General features: G+C 47.5%; 1 protein-coding gene across 1 annotated transcript in view; it reads right to left on the minus strand.

Moving 5' to 3' along the window:
* The window catches only part of ELMO1 (engulfment and cell motility 1), a 272,460-nt gene that overhangs the window by 151,570 nt on the left and 103,698 nt on the right, over positions 1-17,192 (minus strand). Inside the window, exon 14 of the mRNA XM_016222320.2 lies at positions 1,340-1,448. Within this exon, the coding sequence (XP_016077806.1) occupies positions 1,340-1,448 (109 nt within the window). The remainder of the gene's footprint in view (positions 1-1,339; positions 1,449-17,192) is intronic.

A 17,192-nucleotide genomic window follows, 5' to 3' on the forward strand; every position in this document is an offset into this window, starting at 1 on the left:
GCTGGGCCGCTTCTGCTCTAGTCGTGGGAAAGCGCCGGCTTGGGCTCCTCAGTAACGACCTTCCCAGCAGCTCCCTCCCGCCAGCCGGGAGGGGGACCCCAGTGGCTGTGCTCAAACAGGCTCCACTTAGCTCTGGATTCCCTAGTGTGCCTTAGCCGTGCGAGGGTCAGCTCTACGCTGCGACTGCAACAACCGCCTTTCCAATTTCATCATCCGACTGCCCCCATCCATCGTCTCGGCTCTCAGGCCGGTCACTGAATATTTCCGCTCCCACCATAACACCGCACACCCCACATCTCTCGGGTACCAACAGCGTTCTCCGGTGCCCTCGCCAGTAAGCCCACCGGGGAAGATTTATGTGTGTGTCAGCTCTGTGACGCCGGAGGAGTGGAGGGGGCCGCCTGAAGGAGGCTCCACGTGGACAGTAATTGCCGGCCAGGTTCGACCAGGTTCACTTTAACAGGTTAAAGTGAATTATGCCAATGAGCGAGAGGCAAGACAGTGACCGCGCCCTCTTCTTCTCGGTGTCCTCTCTTAAGTTTTGTAATATAAGTAAGGAAAAGGGCCACAAGCATATCTCTGACCATATTTTTAAGGATCAGCTACCCATTTTCTCCAATAATTCCTTCTTTCTTAGAGAAGGCATTTTTAAATAGGTGAGCGAGAGATTTCATTAAGGTACTCAATTTTTTCTTTATAGAGAAAATTCTTTCAAAAAAAGAAAGATCTATGGGTAGGCTAAACACTGGATTTTTTAAAAAAGAAATTCATAGGTCTTTTCCCTAACTGAGTATTAAATGCAAGGCTGTTGTAATATATACTCATTTTTATGATATTTGAAATTCAGTCACAGCACTTGCCCATTTTTCCATTTTCACAGATTTTTTTTTTTTTTTTGGTTAAATCTCACCCGAGGATATTTTTCCATTGCTTTTCAATGGAAAAGAGAGTGGAAAGGAGGGAGGGCTGCGGGGGAAAAGGGACATCAGTGTAAGAGAGACACATCGATTGGTCGCCTCCCTCATGTGCTCAATGGGGGGCGGATCAAACCTGCAACCCAGGTACGTGCCCTTGGCCAGGAATCTAACCTGTGGCCCTTCGGTGCGCAGGCTGATGCTCTAACCACTGAGCAACCAGCTAGGGCCCATTCTTAGGTTTTAATCACATTTATTCCCAGCACAGAAATACATGCGCTGTAGACGTGAGCCGCAGAGTGTTCAGTCCATGTGTTCCCCAGGAAGAACTGTGGGTGCTTGGGGAACCCTCCATGGGGGTCAGGGCACAGCGCTGGAAGTTGGTCCCACCCAGCATCACACCCACGCAGGAAACAAGTACTCACGCAGCTCGCCCACTTTCAGGATCTCACACAGCATCTTGGTCAGCTCGATGCTACTGCGGCCAAAGGGACACTCGTGCTTGTCTTCTCGGCTGCTGTTCTCCAACACGATCTATAGCAGGAAAGGGACAGGTCACAGAGGAAAATGGGTTTGTGTGAAACAGCTAAGACGCTGGCTGCACCGTAAGGGAAACGGATCCAGTTTAGCTCAGCACACTAGGGCTCTCGGGCCAGGACACAACTGTCCCTTAAGGATATTCTCAGCATATGGGACCTAAAGCCCTCACATTTCCCTGAGCTCCCAGAGCCTCCTTAGACCTGGAAGAGGACACTTTGCTTGCTGGTTGTCACTTACAAAGATGCTGATAGAGCTTTTCAGTAGATAAAGCAATACAGTAGATACTTTTTTTACTTAAGTGATAAAATCCTTCTCTTGTCCTCCAAGCCATGGTTTCCCCTTCCTGGGAAGAGCAACTCTTCTCTTGTGACTTCTGCCACGTTTCCCACGGAAGCTCCCATGTTCTTAGGAGACCTCAGCCCTGGCCTCAGTTGATTGGACCATACCTGAGGGACATGTGACATAAACTGGACCAATCAAGCCCTTCCCTGGGACTGATCACAGGAAAAGGGAAAAACTGGCCCAATTACACTGATAGCACCCAGGGGATGTGAGTGCAGGGGCTGCCTGAGCGTGAGCCTGCAGTAAAAAAATTTAAAAACAGGAAGACAAAATGCAAAGAAGCACAGAGAAGGAGTGGGAACCTCGGGGGCACCTGAGTGGCTGTCCCACTGGTTCCCATGGCAAAGCTCCTTTCCTGTCTTCACCCATCCTCTGAAAACCCTACGGTCTGCCAGGCACAGCTGCTGTTTTCTTGGTCCTTTCTGGTTCTAGCCAAGAATTCTGGTTCAGGAAAGTGGGAGGGCCGAACAATTAAATTCCCATCCATCAAGGAGTCTTTCTCTTTTAAAAATCGTGTCTCTGAGGCATAGGCATCAAGGAGCAAATCTGAATCTCCTGATAACAGGACATGAATGGGAAAAGCAGAGCGAGAAGACGGCAGAACATAACGGGAAGACGGGAGACAGGTAGTCTCCAGCCAGCTCCCGGCCAGGACCTTCCCTTGCTCTTTACATTAATGTCTGATTAACATTTCATGAGCACATCAATATTTAATGAGGCGGGATCTGCATGCACTGTAGGTAGAATTACTGCAGCCTATAAATGTTCTGGAAACACTTCCGAGGCACAGTTTATTAGCAGGCACTAAATGAAGGAGTGATTTCAGGAATCAATATGTAAATCAGTCTGGAGAAGCCTTACTCTTTATTCTGAAGGCACCATCCGTCTCCTCATATCTACCCACCAAGAGACAAACAGGCCCTCCTCCCAGGCTGGTTTCTTCAGGCACAAACCTTTAAAGGCACCTGTTGTAGGTTTTCAAGTCCACATTCTTGGAGAAATATTTTAGAAAAGGCTATGATGATGAATGTTACTAATTAGATGATACTACCACGAGAAGCAATTCTTAAACTGGACAGTAGCTTATTTTAAAATTGAACACACTGCTACATCTACATTCAATTCCAACATTCTGGTATTAACCACATTCTTCTAAGACGTTTTGAAAAATTCTATTTAGAAATATCAAGACCTGTTTTCCATCTCACTTTTCTTCCCTCTTCAGTTTTAAGAACAAACACACTTAAATAGAAACCACAATGGCTGGAGCACTAAAACCTGCTATGACGACTCATCTTAGAACACGTCACACACCTAAAGAAATTGTAACTGTCCGCATGTTTTATAGAATAACACTGGATACTGGTGCAATATGATGTGTAACATGTTTTATAAAATACTTTACAGGTTACAGGTATATATACATACATCTACTAACTGATCAGCAATAAGTCCATAAGGTTGGTAAGACAGGTGTTTATTATTCTCTTAAAAATGCTGAAACGAGACGCCTTGCTCATTCAGAGAGCTAGCCTCAGCTGGTCCTCAAATCCAGGTTTTGAGGTCCTCAGTTTCCAAATCTCTTTTGGCCTCGTTTCAGCCTACAACTGCCTTCCCATCCATGTAGCCATAAAACTAAATGGATTTCATGTCAAAGAGGCTAAAAGAACGCTGACTCATGTCCTCTGTCTCACTGAGGTGAGTCTATAAATCCCAGCCCCTCCTGGACAAAAGTACAAGGGCCTGTTTATCCCCGAAAATGAGTAATGATCTCTCAGGGTTGGTGTGAACTCTCTCCACAGGCTTTATTTCCATAAATGTTGAGTTCCCAGTGGTGCAGATCATGAACCTACTTGGCTTGGAAGTGACCATTAAGTGCTGAGTACCAGGCAGGTCACACTCTACCATTGCCCCTTCTCCGACCCCTGGGGCCACTTGCTCTCTCCAAGTCAGCATCCTGCTGCTGGCCTGCTGTCGCTGGTGTGCTTTCCTCCACTCTGTTGAGCTCTCCCCATCCAGGGCCAGTCCAATCCTTTCTGTGTTCCCTGTAGTCAGCCCTGGGGTGAGCCTGGAGGGCTTCTTCTATTGCCTCTCACCGAGGGAGGCTTTCTGTTCACGTTGCTCCAACTCTGAGGGTCACATGAAGCATAGGGGTTTCCTCCTGGGCACCAAGGGCCAGTAGAAACTCGTACTGTGGTTACTGAATCACACACTTTACAAAGTGATCCCCCCGATATTTCCAGTGCCCACCTGGCACCCTACACAGTTATTACAGCATTACTGACGGTATCCCCTGTGCTGTACTTACATCTCCATGACTACTCTGTAACTGCCAATCTGTACTTCTCAATCCCTTCACCTTTTTCACCTGGCCCCCCAACCCTGCTCCCTTCTGGAACCATCAGTCTGGTCTCTGTATCTATGAGTCTGTTTCTATTTTGTTTGTTTGTTTATTTTGTTCTTTAGATTCCACAGAGAAGTGAAATCATACATATGATTGTCTAACCACTATGCTGTACACCTGAAACCAATTCAAAATAATATTGAAAGTAAACTGTAATTTAAAAATTAAAAAAAAAAATTAATTAAAAAAATAAACTTGCACTGTGTTCTCTCCAAAGAGCAGGGGCTGTCCGTCTTGGCCCATTTCTGATGCAAAGCTGCCAGGAGAAGCCCTGATAATGTAAAGAGCCTGGGCACAACTAGTGTAAGTTGCATAGGCATCCATCACCTCGGGAGATGGGCCAAAGTTCCATAAAATATGCTTCACAAGACTGTTGTGCATATTGAATCACCACTTGAAGGCACAGTGCCTAAGACAAAGCACCGAGCTAGTGTTTATTACTGTTGTCCTCCTGCTTCCTGTTCCTAGGTGGCCCTTGGCCAACAGGATCTACAACACTCACCAGCAACTGAGCCAAAATCATGACCACAGTGAAAGGGGCTCTGTGACGATGGGCCTCAGGATGTACAAAAGTAACCAGAGGCTCTCCCATTGTTTCAGGGTGAGAACCAAACAAATAAAGTACCCATGTCACCACCCACTTACATGGGTGCCTCGGACGTCCCCTGTGCTCATGTTCCAGTGGGGATCTCCCCCAGAAACATATGTGCTCGAGCACAGAGTGAGCAAGGACCCCAAGCACAAGTCGTGACCTGGCGGGTTGAGTGCTAAACAGTACGGCGGCCACCACTGGACACCTGTCCTCTCACAAGCTCTGTTAAACCTGTCTCCTGACCGCACTCGAGGAAATGCCATTGCTCTTCCCTTTGTATCAGTGAGCCCACCCCCAACCCAGGAGTAGATCTGCATTAATAATGGAATCATGGGACACCCCAGATTGAAGCATCAGCCCTTACACCACATCACCAAGGCACAGACCTCTTCTGAGGTCCAAGTGTAAGCCCAGCTTGGGGCCCTCTCACCAACACTAATGGTGATTGGTCCTGAAACACCAGAGAGAAGCATCAGAAAAACACTGAGCTGCCTCAGGGGGCTGCCCAGGAGCTTAATTGCAATCATGAATTTTGAGCAAGTTCATAAAATCAAATATGCCAAAGCCCTAATAGGATAATTTTAGATGGGCAGAGAGCAGCACTGCAATGACAGGAAGTATGCCCAGCAGGAAAACAGCAGAGCCAATCAGAGCCCAAGGTGGCCCCTCCATCTGATCCACTATCCCCATTTTAAGACAAGGGAGATGAACCCCAGAGTAAAGACACCTGAAAGAACTGGCGTCAAAGGTGCAGACAGAGGAGGAGAGAAAGATGAATAGCAGCTATTATTTATCAAGAGAATGCATTTGCTAGGCCTGGTTTTTCCTGAGTGATTTCCCTGAGTGTCTCCTTTAAGGCACTCATCCTACCACATGACAGAATTCCTGCACCCTCTCACTCTATAGATGGAGAAACTGAGGCCAGGAGATGTCATATAATTTGCACCAGGCCACATAACACAGAAGTCAATAGAGCCAGCTCAGGACCTTAGGTGGTGGGAGCCTGGAGACCAAGTTCTTGGTTACTGATTCCTGATAAAAGGCATGTTGCCTATTTGTGCTGAGAAATGGAGGGTGAGACAGTAACAATGCTTTGATCAGGAACATCCTTAACACGGTAACAGACTAGTCGGTTACCCAGACAGCAACGCTTTTCCCGGAGCTACTTCTAACAGACTGGGTGACTTCATGCCCTTTCCTTAACCTTAGTTTCCTCCTGTAAAAAGGGGATGGAAGGAGACTAGACTCTGGGTGGTGAGCACACAATGCAATACAAGGATGCTATACCATACAATTGTGCACTTGAAACCTGTATCATCTTATTAACCAATGTCACCCCAATACATTTAATTTTTTAAAAATGGGGACAGGGATACCTACCCACTGAAGGTTGCAAAGATTAAGTGACACAACAAAATAGAGGTGAAAATCTCTTAGTGCCTGAGACATCTCCAGCCCTCAGTGATGAAGACACTGGTCTACCACTGTTACGACCATCACGTGACCTCTTTTCCAGGTGTTACCATTTGCTTTACCGAAAGACTCTATGGCTCTAGGGCCCAGCTATGGGAAAAACACACGCCCCAGGGAACAAAACTCAACTGCTATAGAGATGACTCGTCTTGCTCTCTGAGAGGAAGTTCTCAAGTGGAATAAACATTACTCCTGAAGCAGACAGGTTCCTTTGGTGTCACTCTAGAAGAATGGTTCTCTAACTTCAATGGCACCAACATCCAAACCATCTGGGTGATGAACAGACTGCTGGGCTGCTCCCCCAGGTCTGATTCAGCAGGTCTGGGGTGGAACCTCAAAACATATGCAACCAAACCAAGCCCCAAATTCTGCTGAGGCGCTGGGGTAGCCGAGGGGGGAAGTGTGAGCAAAGCATTTCAGAGAGCATTGGACAATTATTTTTAGTAGCATTCTCTTCAACGGAGAAGAGTTCCATCTGCACACAGCCCCTGATCCTTCGCTGGCCACTTAGAGAGAGGCGGTTGTCTGTGGTGTGTCCCGGCTGACGAGCCAGGCCTCAAACCTTTGGACAGGGCCAGTCATGCCAAGCAGCAGAGATGTGACGACCGAGTTTGGGGCGTGACCAGGAAGAGGACAACCAGAGCAGAGCGTGCAAACTGAGGCACTGTTTCCAAGGACAAAAGAACAACACACACCAGGAAACAGAACAGGAGTGCACCAGGGGTCCCCCGGTGAAAAAGCAAAGTAGAAAGCGCAGGCGGGGATCGGAGATGAATAAACCTGGGCAGATGAGAAGAATGATATAAAACCCAGCTAATGAGGTGAAATCCTTCCAGAACAAAATGAGGCAAGTGCACATACAGAGGCATAATAAAAGCCATAAATATAAAATGGCAAGAAATTGACTGGGTAATGGTGTAGTAATTAAAGCCTGGAGGTTCATAATAGACCTCGGATTGAACATTAATCAACCGCAAAGAAACGCTGCCTGAGCTTTGATAAAGAGCAACAGCGAGCAGGCTGTGGGACACACCCAGCAGCCCCCACACTCTGCTGCGAAGCCTGCCTGTGGGGACAGAGCTGGTGGCGCCGGAGCTGGAGAAGGGAAGGATTAAACCAGCAGGGATGACTTGTGTCTGCGCCTGCACAGTGACCTGACGTCACTGCATCAGAGAAACGGGGCTAGAGGGCTCCTCTCTATGCCAGTACCTGGGCCAAGGACGGCGCAGGTGTGGTAGGCACCTGTACTCTTCACTACAGGCACGAAGAGCTAATATCTTGTTTATTTAAAGCAGCAGTTCTCACCCGGCCAGTGTGCCCAGTGGTTGAGCATCGACCAGGGGCCAAAAGACCACCAGCTGAATTCCTGGTCAGGGCACACGTCCGGGCTGTGGGTTTGATCCCCAGTAGGGGGCAGGAGGCGCTGATCAATGACTCTGTTTCATCATTGATGTTTTTATCTATCCCTCTCCCTTCCTCTCTCTCTAAAAAATCAATAATATATATATATTTAAGAAGCAGTATTTCTCTAACCTGAGCTTGCATTAGAATCATCTGGAAACTTACTAAAACACAGATCACTAGGCCCCGCCCCCAGAGTGATGATTCAGTTGTTCCGGGGTAGACCTAGGAATCTGCATTTCTCACATCTTCCCGGGGAATGTGGGTGCTGCTAGCTTGGAGCCATACTTCGCGAACTACAGATGTAAAGTTCTGCCATGTCCACACTCCCAGCAAACTTCCTGGCTTTAAAGGCGTGGAATGCAGTGAGAGGAGATGGAAGAAATGAATCTGATTTTGCTGTTTGTTTTTTTCTGTGACTAATAGAAAATATCAATGAATTAAACTCATAGAGAGAAAGTACAGATTAGGTTTGGGAGTTCACGGAGCAACTGTAACAGGTGAGGGGTTTTCTTTTGTGGTGATGATAATTATAATGTCTTGGAAGTCAACAGAGGTGATGTTTGCACAACACTGTGAGTGTACTACATGTCACTGAATAGTTCACTTAGACATGGTTCATTTCATATTTCGTGAATCTGACCTCAACTGAAACTAGAGGGAATACATATGGAGTGACTACCATGTGCAAACTCTCAAGTGCTCAACTCCTTTGGTCCTCATAAGCCATCGAGGCAGGACACATGGGAGACAAGGAAACCGTGCCTTGGAGCCTGAGTCACGGGCCTGCTGTCTAGCAGTTAAAAGGTGATGGGCCATCATCCCGAGTGCCGGGGCAAGCCTCACTTTTACATGTGGGCTGAACTGTTTCATGGGTGGCATGGAATGCTCCTATTTCCAAGCCAGGGTCTAGGACTGACCAGCTGGGGGCGCTAGAGGTGAAGGTTCAAAAATGGCCCAGGATGCTAGTCCTGTAGAACACCCAAGATCAACCACTGTGAAGGGAGTGATGGTGCCCAGTGATGGAAAGGGCTCTGCTGCGTCCTGCGGAGGTGCCAGCCGTGCACACGCCCTTGCATTTGTTGGTGAAAGCTCATTATTTTTGCAGACACATACTATGCTTGGTCCTCTCAAACACCAAGTACTCGCTAATCACCTGAAGACCTTGTTAAATGCAGATTCTGACCCAGCAGACTGGGGTCACCCTGAGGTCCTGTCTTTCTAACCGGCGCCCGGGGAATGCTGATGCTGCTGGTACAAGGCCCACGTTTTGAAAAGCATGGGATTCTACTTGCTAACTCTATTGCTGAAATTCTAGCCCCATTCTCTTCCACAGTCTTTGATTCAGTCTTTGCAAGTGTTTCTTTAAACATTTATTATTGCTAAGTAGTTTGCTAGATGCTAAAAATACATATATGAACAAAATACCACCTTCAGGGGCCTGCAACCTATTGGGAAGACATGAAGGATGGGACTTGAAGGTGGGCAGGCTTTCCCTGCTATGGGCCTCTTTTATGTACTTTGTGTTATCTACACTTTTTACAAGGATGAGTTCCTCCTGTGATGCAGATGCACGTGAGATGCGGGCAGGCGGGGTCAGCTTCACCCAGAGGCTAAGCCTTGGAGGAGACACTGACCCCAGACTCTCTCCTAAGGTACCTTCTTGACACTGTGAGCCAGCGGGCGCCAGGGGAGGTAATCGGGATTAACTGCAGCTGGGAGGCGATCGCCAGTGAAGCAAGCGGAGAAGCCCTGTGCAGCCGGGGCCGCCACAGCCATCAGTCACCAGGGCACAGGGCGGGGTTTTGACTCAGTGCAGCGTCGCTGAATACAAATGCCTCTGTCTCCTCCAGTGGGAGGCGAAGGCACAGAGACGCTGGCATCATCTGACAGTCACGGTCGGATGAAAAATTAGGCTTGACATTTCTCAAGCCTCGTTTCTCACTGGGAAATCGTCACCACCGTCTTAACAGTTATTGCAGTCTTACAGCCAAGTCAGGCTCCTCCATATATTGTCTGGGACGCATTTGGATATAACTCGCTTTGCTAAACAAACACGTTCCAGGAGAGGGAGTGATAAACAAACTCCTGTTACGTCAGATCACACCTCGCTTCCCCACTTAGCTCAGAGGTTCCCAAATCCACTCTGGTTCGGGGAAATGGAGTTGAGGGGGTGCAAAGGGGAGGAGAGAGAACTATCTCCTACCTCCCTCTCTGGACAATAAAAATCAACATTTTCAGAAAAATTTTCCAATTATGGAATTTCTGATACACATATTAAATTAGCTACCATGGGAAAATTACTTATTGAAACCTAAGTAAGAAATTAAGCCATACATTGACAGGCCGTTTCTGAGTCCAAGGCCCCCTTTCCAGCTGGAAACAGACCCTCAACACATGCCCATGTTCCCTTTCTGATGACTGGCCTGTGATCTCCAGATGCTCTCAGGTGAGCCACGAGAAGTGGCAAGCAGGAGACTCAAAAGTATTCCTTGGTGGCAAGATTAACGAGGAAATTTGTCTTGATTACTCTGTAACTGACAAAGCTCTCTGAAGCTACGGATAGAGAGGGGGAGAGAGACTGCAGGCGAAACAACGAACACTTGTGGTTTCCCCAACCACATGCCCCCGGAATGAACGGAGCCCCTCGTATGCCACGGGAGGTCCACGCCAGCCACGCGTGTTCCTGGTCAGCCAACGTGATGAGTAGCACAGGTGCTTAAATATTAGGGAGATCAATGACCCCACAGATGTGATACCCCAAAAGGACTCTCCTTTTTCCTTCATTTCAAAATCCTTCCTTTAAAAAAACAAAGGCTCAATTCCTAACGTCCTAAGGCTGCCCAGCACAGAGACACGGCTGCCTCTGTGTGTCTGCATTGCCCCGGAGCCGAGGTCGGCCCCTCACTCACGTGCTGGTATCCAGACCCCTCCCTTTACCTAGCGTCCCCTCTGCACGTCCTGTGAGCCTAACAATAAATATCTCGCACAGCAATTTCTATGCTTGTTTACAAAATTATTTCCTTTAAATACATTTCTAGAAACAGAAATGTGAAGTCAAAAGATCTTAATATTTTTGTCCCTTAAAATATATTTATCGGTGGTGGCCAGGAATTTGGGAGAGGGGGTGGTGAGGGATGAACAGGGGATTTTTAGGGCAGTGAAACTACTCTATATGATGTTATAATGGTGGACACATGTCACCATATATTTGTTCAAACCCATAGAATGTGCACCAGCAGGAGTGAACCCTCGCGTGAACTGGGGACTTTGGGTGATAATACGTGTCCATGCTCATTCATTGATTACAACAAATCAATTGTAACAAATCTCTCTGCTGAGGCATGTTGATGATGGAGGAGCTGTGCATGTGTGGAGGCAGGAGATACAGAAGAAATCTCTGCACCTTCCCTCAGTTTTGCTGTGGACTTTAAACTGCTCTAAAAAATACGGCCTTGACTTAAAAAATAAGTAAATAATTTCACAGGGTCTATATGGGTCGAGGATGGGAAAGGACAACCTGTGTCCTTGACATTCTCTGTAGATGAGAGAAGGAAACAGCCTGTGTCCAAATCCCAAGTTTGCCCTTTACTGTCTATTATAACAACAGACCAGTTCCTTAACATCTCTCAGCCTCAGTGTCCGTATCTGCAAAATGGGTACAGTAACACTGTCTGCCCTGTAGTGAGAATTCAATGAAGTAAATACATGTAAAATGTTTTTAACAGCACCCTGCATACACTCACTACTCACTACAATTTACCTTTTATCTGTTCCTACCACATATAGGGTGGAGCCCCAGGCTGCCAGGCTATCAGCTGACCTGACCCCTCTGTTGATATAACTGCCTAAACTGTGGTTTTCTCAGTTATTTTCTGATACAGAACTGATGTCTGCTCATATGACACACACACGCTCTCACGGCTTTTGTAACGAGGACTCTGTATGAGGCTGAACACCATAGGGCTCATCCGTCCTAAACTGTGGCCGTTCTGATGGTCCCACTAGTTCACTGAAAGGCAGATTTCTTCCAAGTCTGGCTCCATTTTTGACCCTCTGACAACATCACTCCTGTTCCTGACAGACTTCAGAGGCGATGAGGGAAGAAACACTGATCAGGATTCAATATATCAAATATTTAAATCATTCACTTAACGAAGAAGATAAATGGTCCGATGTTAGAAAGTGAGTTCAAAGGGGAAAAAAGACCTAGTCCCTGCTCAAAAATGTTATGTTTGAGAGAGATAATGGCCAGACGACAAAGCCTGTAAGTACATAATTCCAGACTGAGTAAGTGCTCTAAAGGAAGCAAGGCGGAAACAAGCCCAAGGAGCAAACAAGAAACAGAACAGGAGCCAGAGGAAGAAGTCTTGAGGAGTGAATGGGAGCTCAGTGGGCATCGGGGCAGGGATGCAGAGAGGACAGGCTGAGCCAGGGGAACTGCAGGTGCAAAGGTCCTGTGGTGCAGGGGCAGCGCCAGTCAGGTACTGAAATGTCAGCCCTTTCATGAAATGTCCCTGATCTTCGGAATTGCAAGCTTATCGACAGGTATGAATGACATAGGTCAAGGTCTTAAATTCTAACAGCTTCCAAGCATATGGGCCCTTGTACAGAATAGCATTTGATAAACCAGCCACAGAGAAGTTAGTTATTAGGGCTGTTATATGTTACTAATAGTGTTTCAGTTGTTTTATAAAATATTAGAAAAATATTGTCTATTACTTATGATTTCTACTAAATTTTAGAATCATGGGTTTTACCAGTACAGGGGAAAAGTTGATAAAGTTAAGGTCAAGGTAAAAATAAAATTACCTGACAATGTCAAACACTCCTGGGTACACCAGGTGCATTGCATGGCTCCTAAGGGGAAAGCTATTTTTACCAAATACAATGGGACAATAGGGAACATTGCCACCTAAATTTTATTATACCGGCACAAAATGCCTTGTGATTTGGTTGGTAGGTTGCTAACACTGGCTGGACTCTAGTCACATGAATACAATTTAAAACCAAAAGTCAGCAGTGATTCACCTGAGCACAAGCATCAGCATATCTGGGACAAAGTCACCTGGGGGCACACCACGGTAGCTGCTACTTTGGCTTCCATTCCAGGACGGACAAACTGAAGGACAGCTGCAGCCAGCGAGGTCCTAGCATGTTCGAGATGGAAATCTATTTCTGTGGCTTCCTTCCTTGGGGTGACTGGCAATCTAGCCTGAAGGCAGGACACCAGGGCTCACTTGACTCAGGCCCTCATTTAACAGACGTCTGCTAAGGCCTCCTGAGTGCCTGCCACTGCTCTGAGCACTGGGCACAGCAGACACAACACAGTCCCTGTCCTCACGCGCTTACACACCCAGACAGGGAAGAATAAATAAACAAAAGGGGTTTAGAGTGCACATGCAAGCACTGCATTTGGAGAAATCCAAAGGGCCATGAGGAAGACACACAGGAAAGGGGTGGAGCTACTACCTTATACTTGGTGGGGGAGAAAGGCCACTCTAAGCCTAGAGGAAGGGACGGAGGGAGCCAGAGGGCTACCGGGGAGCAGGCTCCCAGGAGAGGAAGCAGGAAGTACAAGGCCCAGAGGCTGGGGTGCACCTGGCATGTTGAAGGTCAACAAGGATGCTACGAACTGAACTGTGTCCCCCAGATTCATATGTTAAAGGTCTAACCCTCAGTACCTAAGAAGGTGACTGCCTTGGGAGACAGAAGCAACCCTGCTGGCACCTTGATCTCAGACTTCCACCCTCCAGAACGCTGAGAAAATAAATTTCTATGGGTTAAGTCAGCCAATCTGTGTTATTTTGTTACGGCAGCTCTACCAAACTAATACAGAGGAGGTCTCTGTGGATGGAGCTGAGTGAGGGAGGCATCGATGGACATAAAGACAGAGAGAGAGACTGTTATAGAGCCTCGGGGGCCGTGGCAGTAACTCTGGATTTTACTCTAAGTTAAGAGCCATTGGAGGGTTTTGAGCACAGAAGGGATGTGATGAGACCAACTTTTAGAAGGGTCACTCTGGCTTCTTAATATTCTGGCTATTGTGTTGAGAACAGACAAGGGGAAGAAGGGTGGAAAAAGGCAGAACCAACGAGGAGACGACTGCAGTACTACCCGGGGGGTATTTAACACACCGGAGTATTATAAAGATGGGAGAGATGGGAAAAAGAGGTGACACTGTGGATCTATCTTGTAGGTAGAGTCAACAGGATTTGCTGGTGGAGATGTGATGGTAACTGAGTCTTCTGAATAAAATGAAGAGTAATCCACTGAGCCAGCAATTTTGGAGTCACTGCAAAGGTCTACCGAGCAAGGTTCTGAGGAGGTTCAGCGAAGCTTAGCTCCTGAAGAGAGTGACCCATTGCTGGAAGGATATTTGTGGTGAAATAACAATTGAGTGCAGGGAATTCCAGCAAAAATACCAGATACTCTTTATAGTTCAAATGTTATTTTTATTTTTTCCTATTAAAAAGCTGAAGAGGGGACTTCCGGTTTCTGGTCTGACATGTAAAAGCTTTGGAAATTGTCACTCCCAAACTCGCAACAAGAAAAAGGCTGAGCAAACTGAAAATCAACACGTCTCCTTAGTTCTAACAGAAAATTGAGGCCATAGGGCAAACTGTTGCCCTCAAAACTGGACAAATGGACAAATCCAGAGGATCACAGCTAGAGTCTGATAGAAATATAGGGTGTCCCCAAAATACCTCAATTGATGTTTCTTTCTTTTCAGATTTAACCCATTGGAATTATTTGAAATGTGAATACATTTTTGGGGGGATACCCTGTACTTACAGGGTAACTGACTAATTGCTAGAGATTCCACATCGACTGGCTTCAGAGGTAAAAGTCCTGGGACCCAGCCTCAGGAGGGTCCCTGTACTTTCATGAGTAAATCTCCAGGAGCCCTGCCAAGTTCTCCAGGTGAATGTCAGAGCAAAACCCTCTCTTGCGTCCATCAGAGGCAGGGAAAAAGTGACCATGTTAGAATAATTCCAGAGCATTCCATTCTCTTTAACAGTGACCGCAGGGAAACTATTTTAACAGAATAGAATGCCTAGATTTCACCAGAGTTTTACCCACGTGGGGAAGTGAAGTGCCCGATTCCAGCCACGGTTACCTTCTCTCATCCAAAAGGGGAAGACTGAACGGAGGACTCGTCAAGGTCGCAGCCCAAGGGCAGGTGCTCACTGGAAGTCTGAGGCCCAGCCACAGGACTGCAGGGCGCCCCTCCCCACGTTCCCATCACATCACAGGACTGCTGTGCAGTATCAGGGGACCACAGCTAACAGAGCCACGAGCCTCAGGCTCGACGGAAGGAGTCTCTAGGGAAACACCAAGCTAATAGGTGGCACAGGAACAAGGACCCGAGGAAATTTCAGCCTCTGACGCCTACAGCTGCAGCCAACAACACACAGCCTAATTCCTAGCCAGATAAACATAAAACCTTACACCAAAGGCCTATTTATCTCAGTTCCTGTTACTCAATACATCACATCCAACCCTTAACAAAAAATCACAATTGCAATTAAAGCAGAAAGGGGTAAGCAACAGCAACCCCCCAGCACAGCCTAATTAAGGTGGAAGCTTGGCCGGTGACAGCAGAGAGGAGGCAGCTCGTCAGAGAACACATGCTTGACAATCGTTTATTTAATTAGCATAGTGAGACGTAAAAGCAGACAGTGTGGCCTGAGAGAGAACCAGCTGGGGGAAAGAAGGGGGGGGCATTACTGGGTCTAAGGCAGGGAGCCCAGGATGGTTACTGTCGGCTTCGCTGGCACTCCAGTGAGGGAGTCATCCCAGGGGAGGCTGGCTGTGGTTTCCAACCTCGTAATTCACACTGGGCTTAGGTTCACGGTGTGTCACCTGCATATAGTTCCTTCTACAGCTTGTCTTATTTTCTCTCAAGCAATCCATCAAAGTCTCACTGTTTTAAAGTCTCCAGTGTTTTAATGATTAAAAAACACAAAGCAAAAACATAAAAACCTTGAGCTATAGCTAAGCAAATATTCTGACCTTTATACCCAGCTCGGGCTGTTAGCAAAGGAGAATGAAACAGGTAACCACTGTGCTTTTGGCCTGTTTTAGATTTCAGGTACCGGATCCGGTACCAAAAGAACTGGGGTGGTGTGAATGCAGAGCACACACAGGGCTGTGTCCAGGAGCCATTGATGTACGTGGGACCTGCCCCCCTCAGGGGTGGGTCTTCGGAGATAAAACCAAGCCCGTATCGAACAGTGATCTCATCCCGAGGCCTGAAGCATTCCATACAAACTGTTGGCTTCAATGTCAGAAATTCTGCCTCCCCGAGCAATTAGCAAATCTAATCACCCACGTTCACACTCTCAAGAGGTCCTGGCTGTTTGGTGGTAACAGCCTGGTCATTTGCAATCAACGAAATTAGTGCCGCTATTTTTAAAACATGAAAAAAACCTGTACAGGAAAACAAGCCTCCAACCTGGGGCCCTGAGTCAAAGAAAGGATAAAAATGAAAGCAGGGGGTGAAGTATTTAAGGGAACGATTAGACAGCGTCATTTTGAAGCCCCTCAAGGTTGTGCCTTGGTCCTTGTGATTTTGCGCCGGTTCTGTGGCTCAGATCACCTTAGAAGGAAACCGTCACTCAAATAAAAGAGGCTCCTCACACGAAACCTGTTTAACTGGCAACATGTAATTTCATTAAAAAAAAAATTAGGAGCAGTTGCTGCTGAAGCCGTTTTGGGGACAAGGGGAGGGGAGGATCTGTCAGCACTATGGGAACAAAAAGTGATGGGCCACCAAGCTCTGTTCCAACCATTTGCTACACAGTTAAGTTTAATTACACATTACACACTGTCCTGTAATTATGTCGCTGGGGAAACTGCCAATTTCCCCCTTGAAACGTTGAAAGTTCCCTAATTTATTTTAAAGACCCAGCAGCGCCTCCATCAGCACCTGCCTCGGTGCGCGTAGTGTAAAGTGCAGGACGGTGGGTGGCCAGGGTCCCCTGCGTGGTCTGACACAGCGCGGGGCCCGCTGGTCTGAGAGAGGCCAAGAGCACTGGCCCCGGGTACTTATAGTGAGACCGGATGGCTTTTCCCTTGAACACTTCCACAGGAGGGACTGAGAATCACGCCATTCCTCTCCCGAATGCTGGGCGCTGGTCACAGTCCTTTACCCACAGCGTGGGAATAAGCGTGAAGCGCGGCTCCTGCGCTCAGGAGTGGGCCCGGGAAGGGAAAGATGGCAAACAGCGAGCACAGGCGACGCAACCCCCAGACGGAGCACCACGCACGACGTGATGAACTGGGACAGGGGAAGGCAAGTGGAGGGTGTGAGCACCTGCTGGGTGCATGCAGAGTTTTACAAAGGTCACCACAGGCTGCCAGTATCACGGCCACTAGCCCACCCGCCCCGCCCGGATTTAGACACATTACTGTGCTCTCTCTGGTTCCCTGAGCAAAGCACACGCCTTCCTGCCTTTGCTGTTTCCCTCTCCTTAGAGGACTCTCCCATCTCCCCTTCCCGCCCCCTGATTAACTAGAACTA

The sequence above is a fragment of the Miniopterus natalensis genome, chromosome 10 (assembly GCF_054644295.1).
Source record: "Miniopterus natalensis isolate mMinNat1 chromosome 10, mMinNat1.hap1, whole genome shotgun sequence".
Classification (NCBI taxonomy): Eukaryota; Metazoa; Chordata; class Mammalia; order Chiroptera; family Miniopteridae; genus Miniopterus; species Miniopterus natalensis.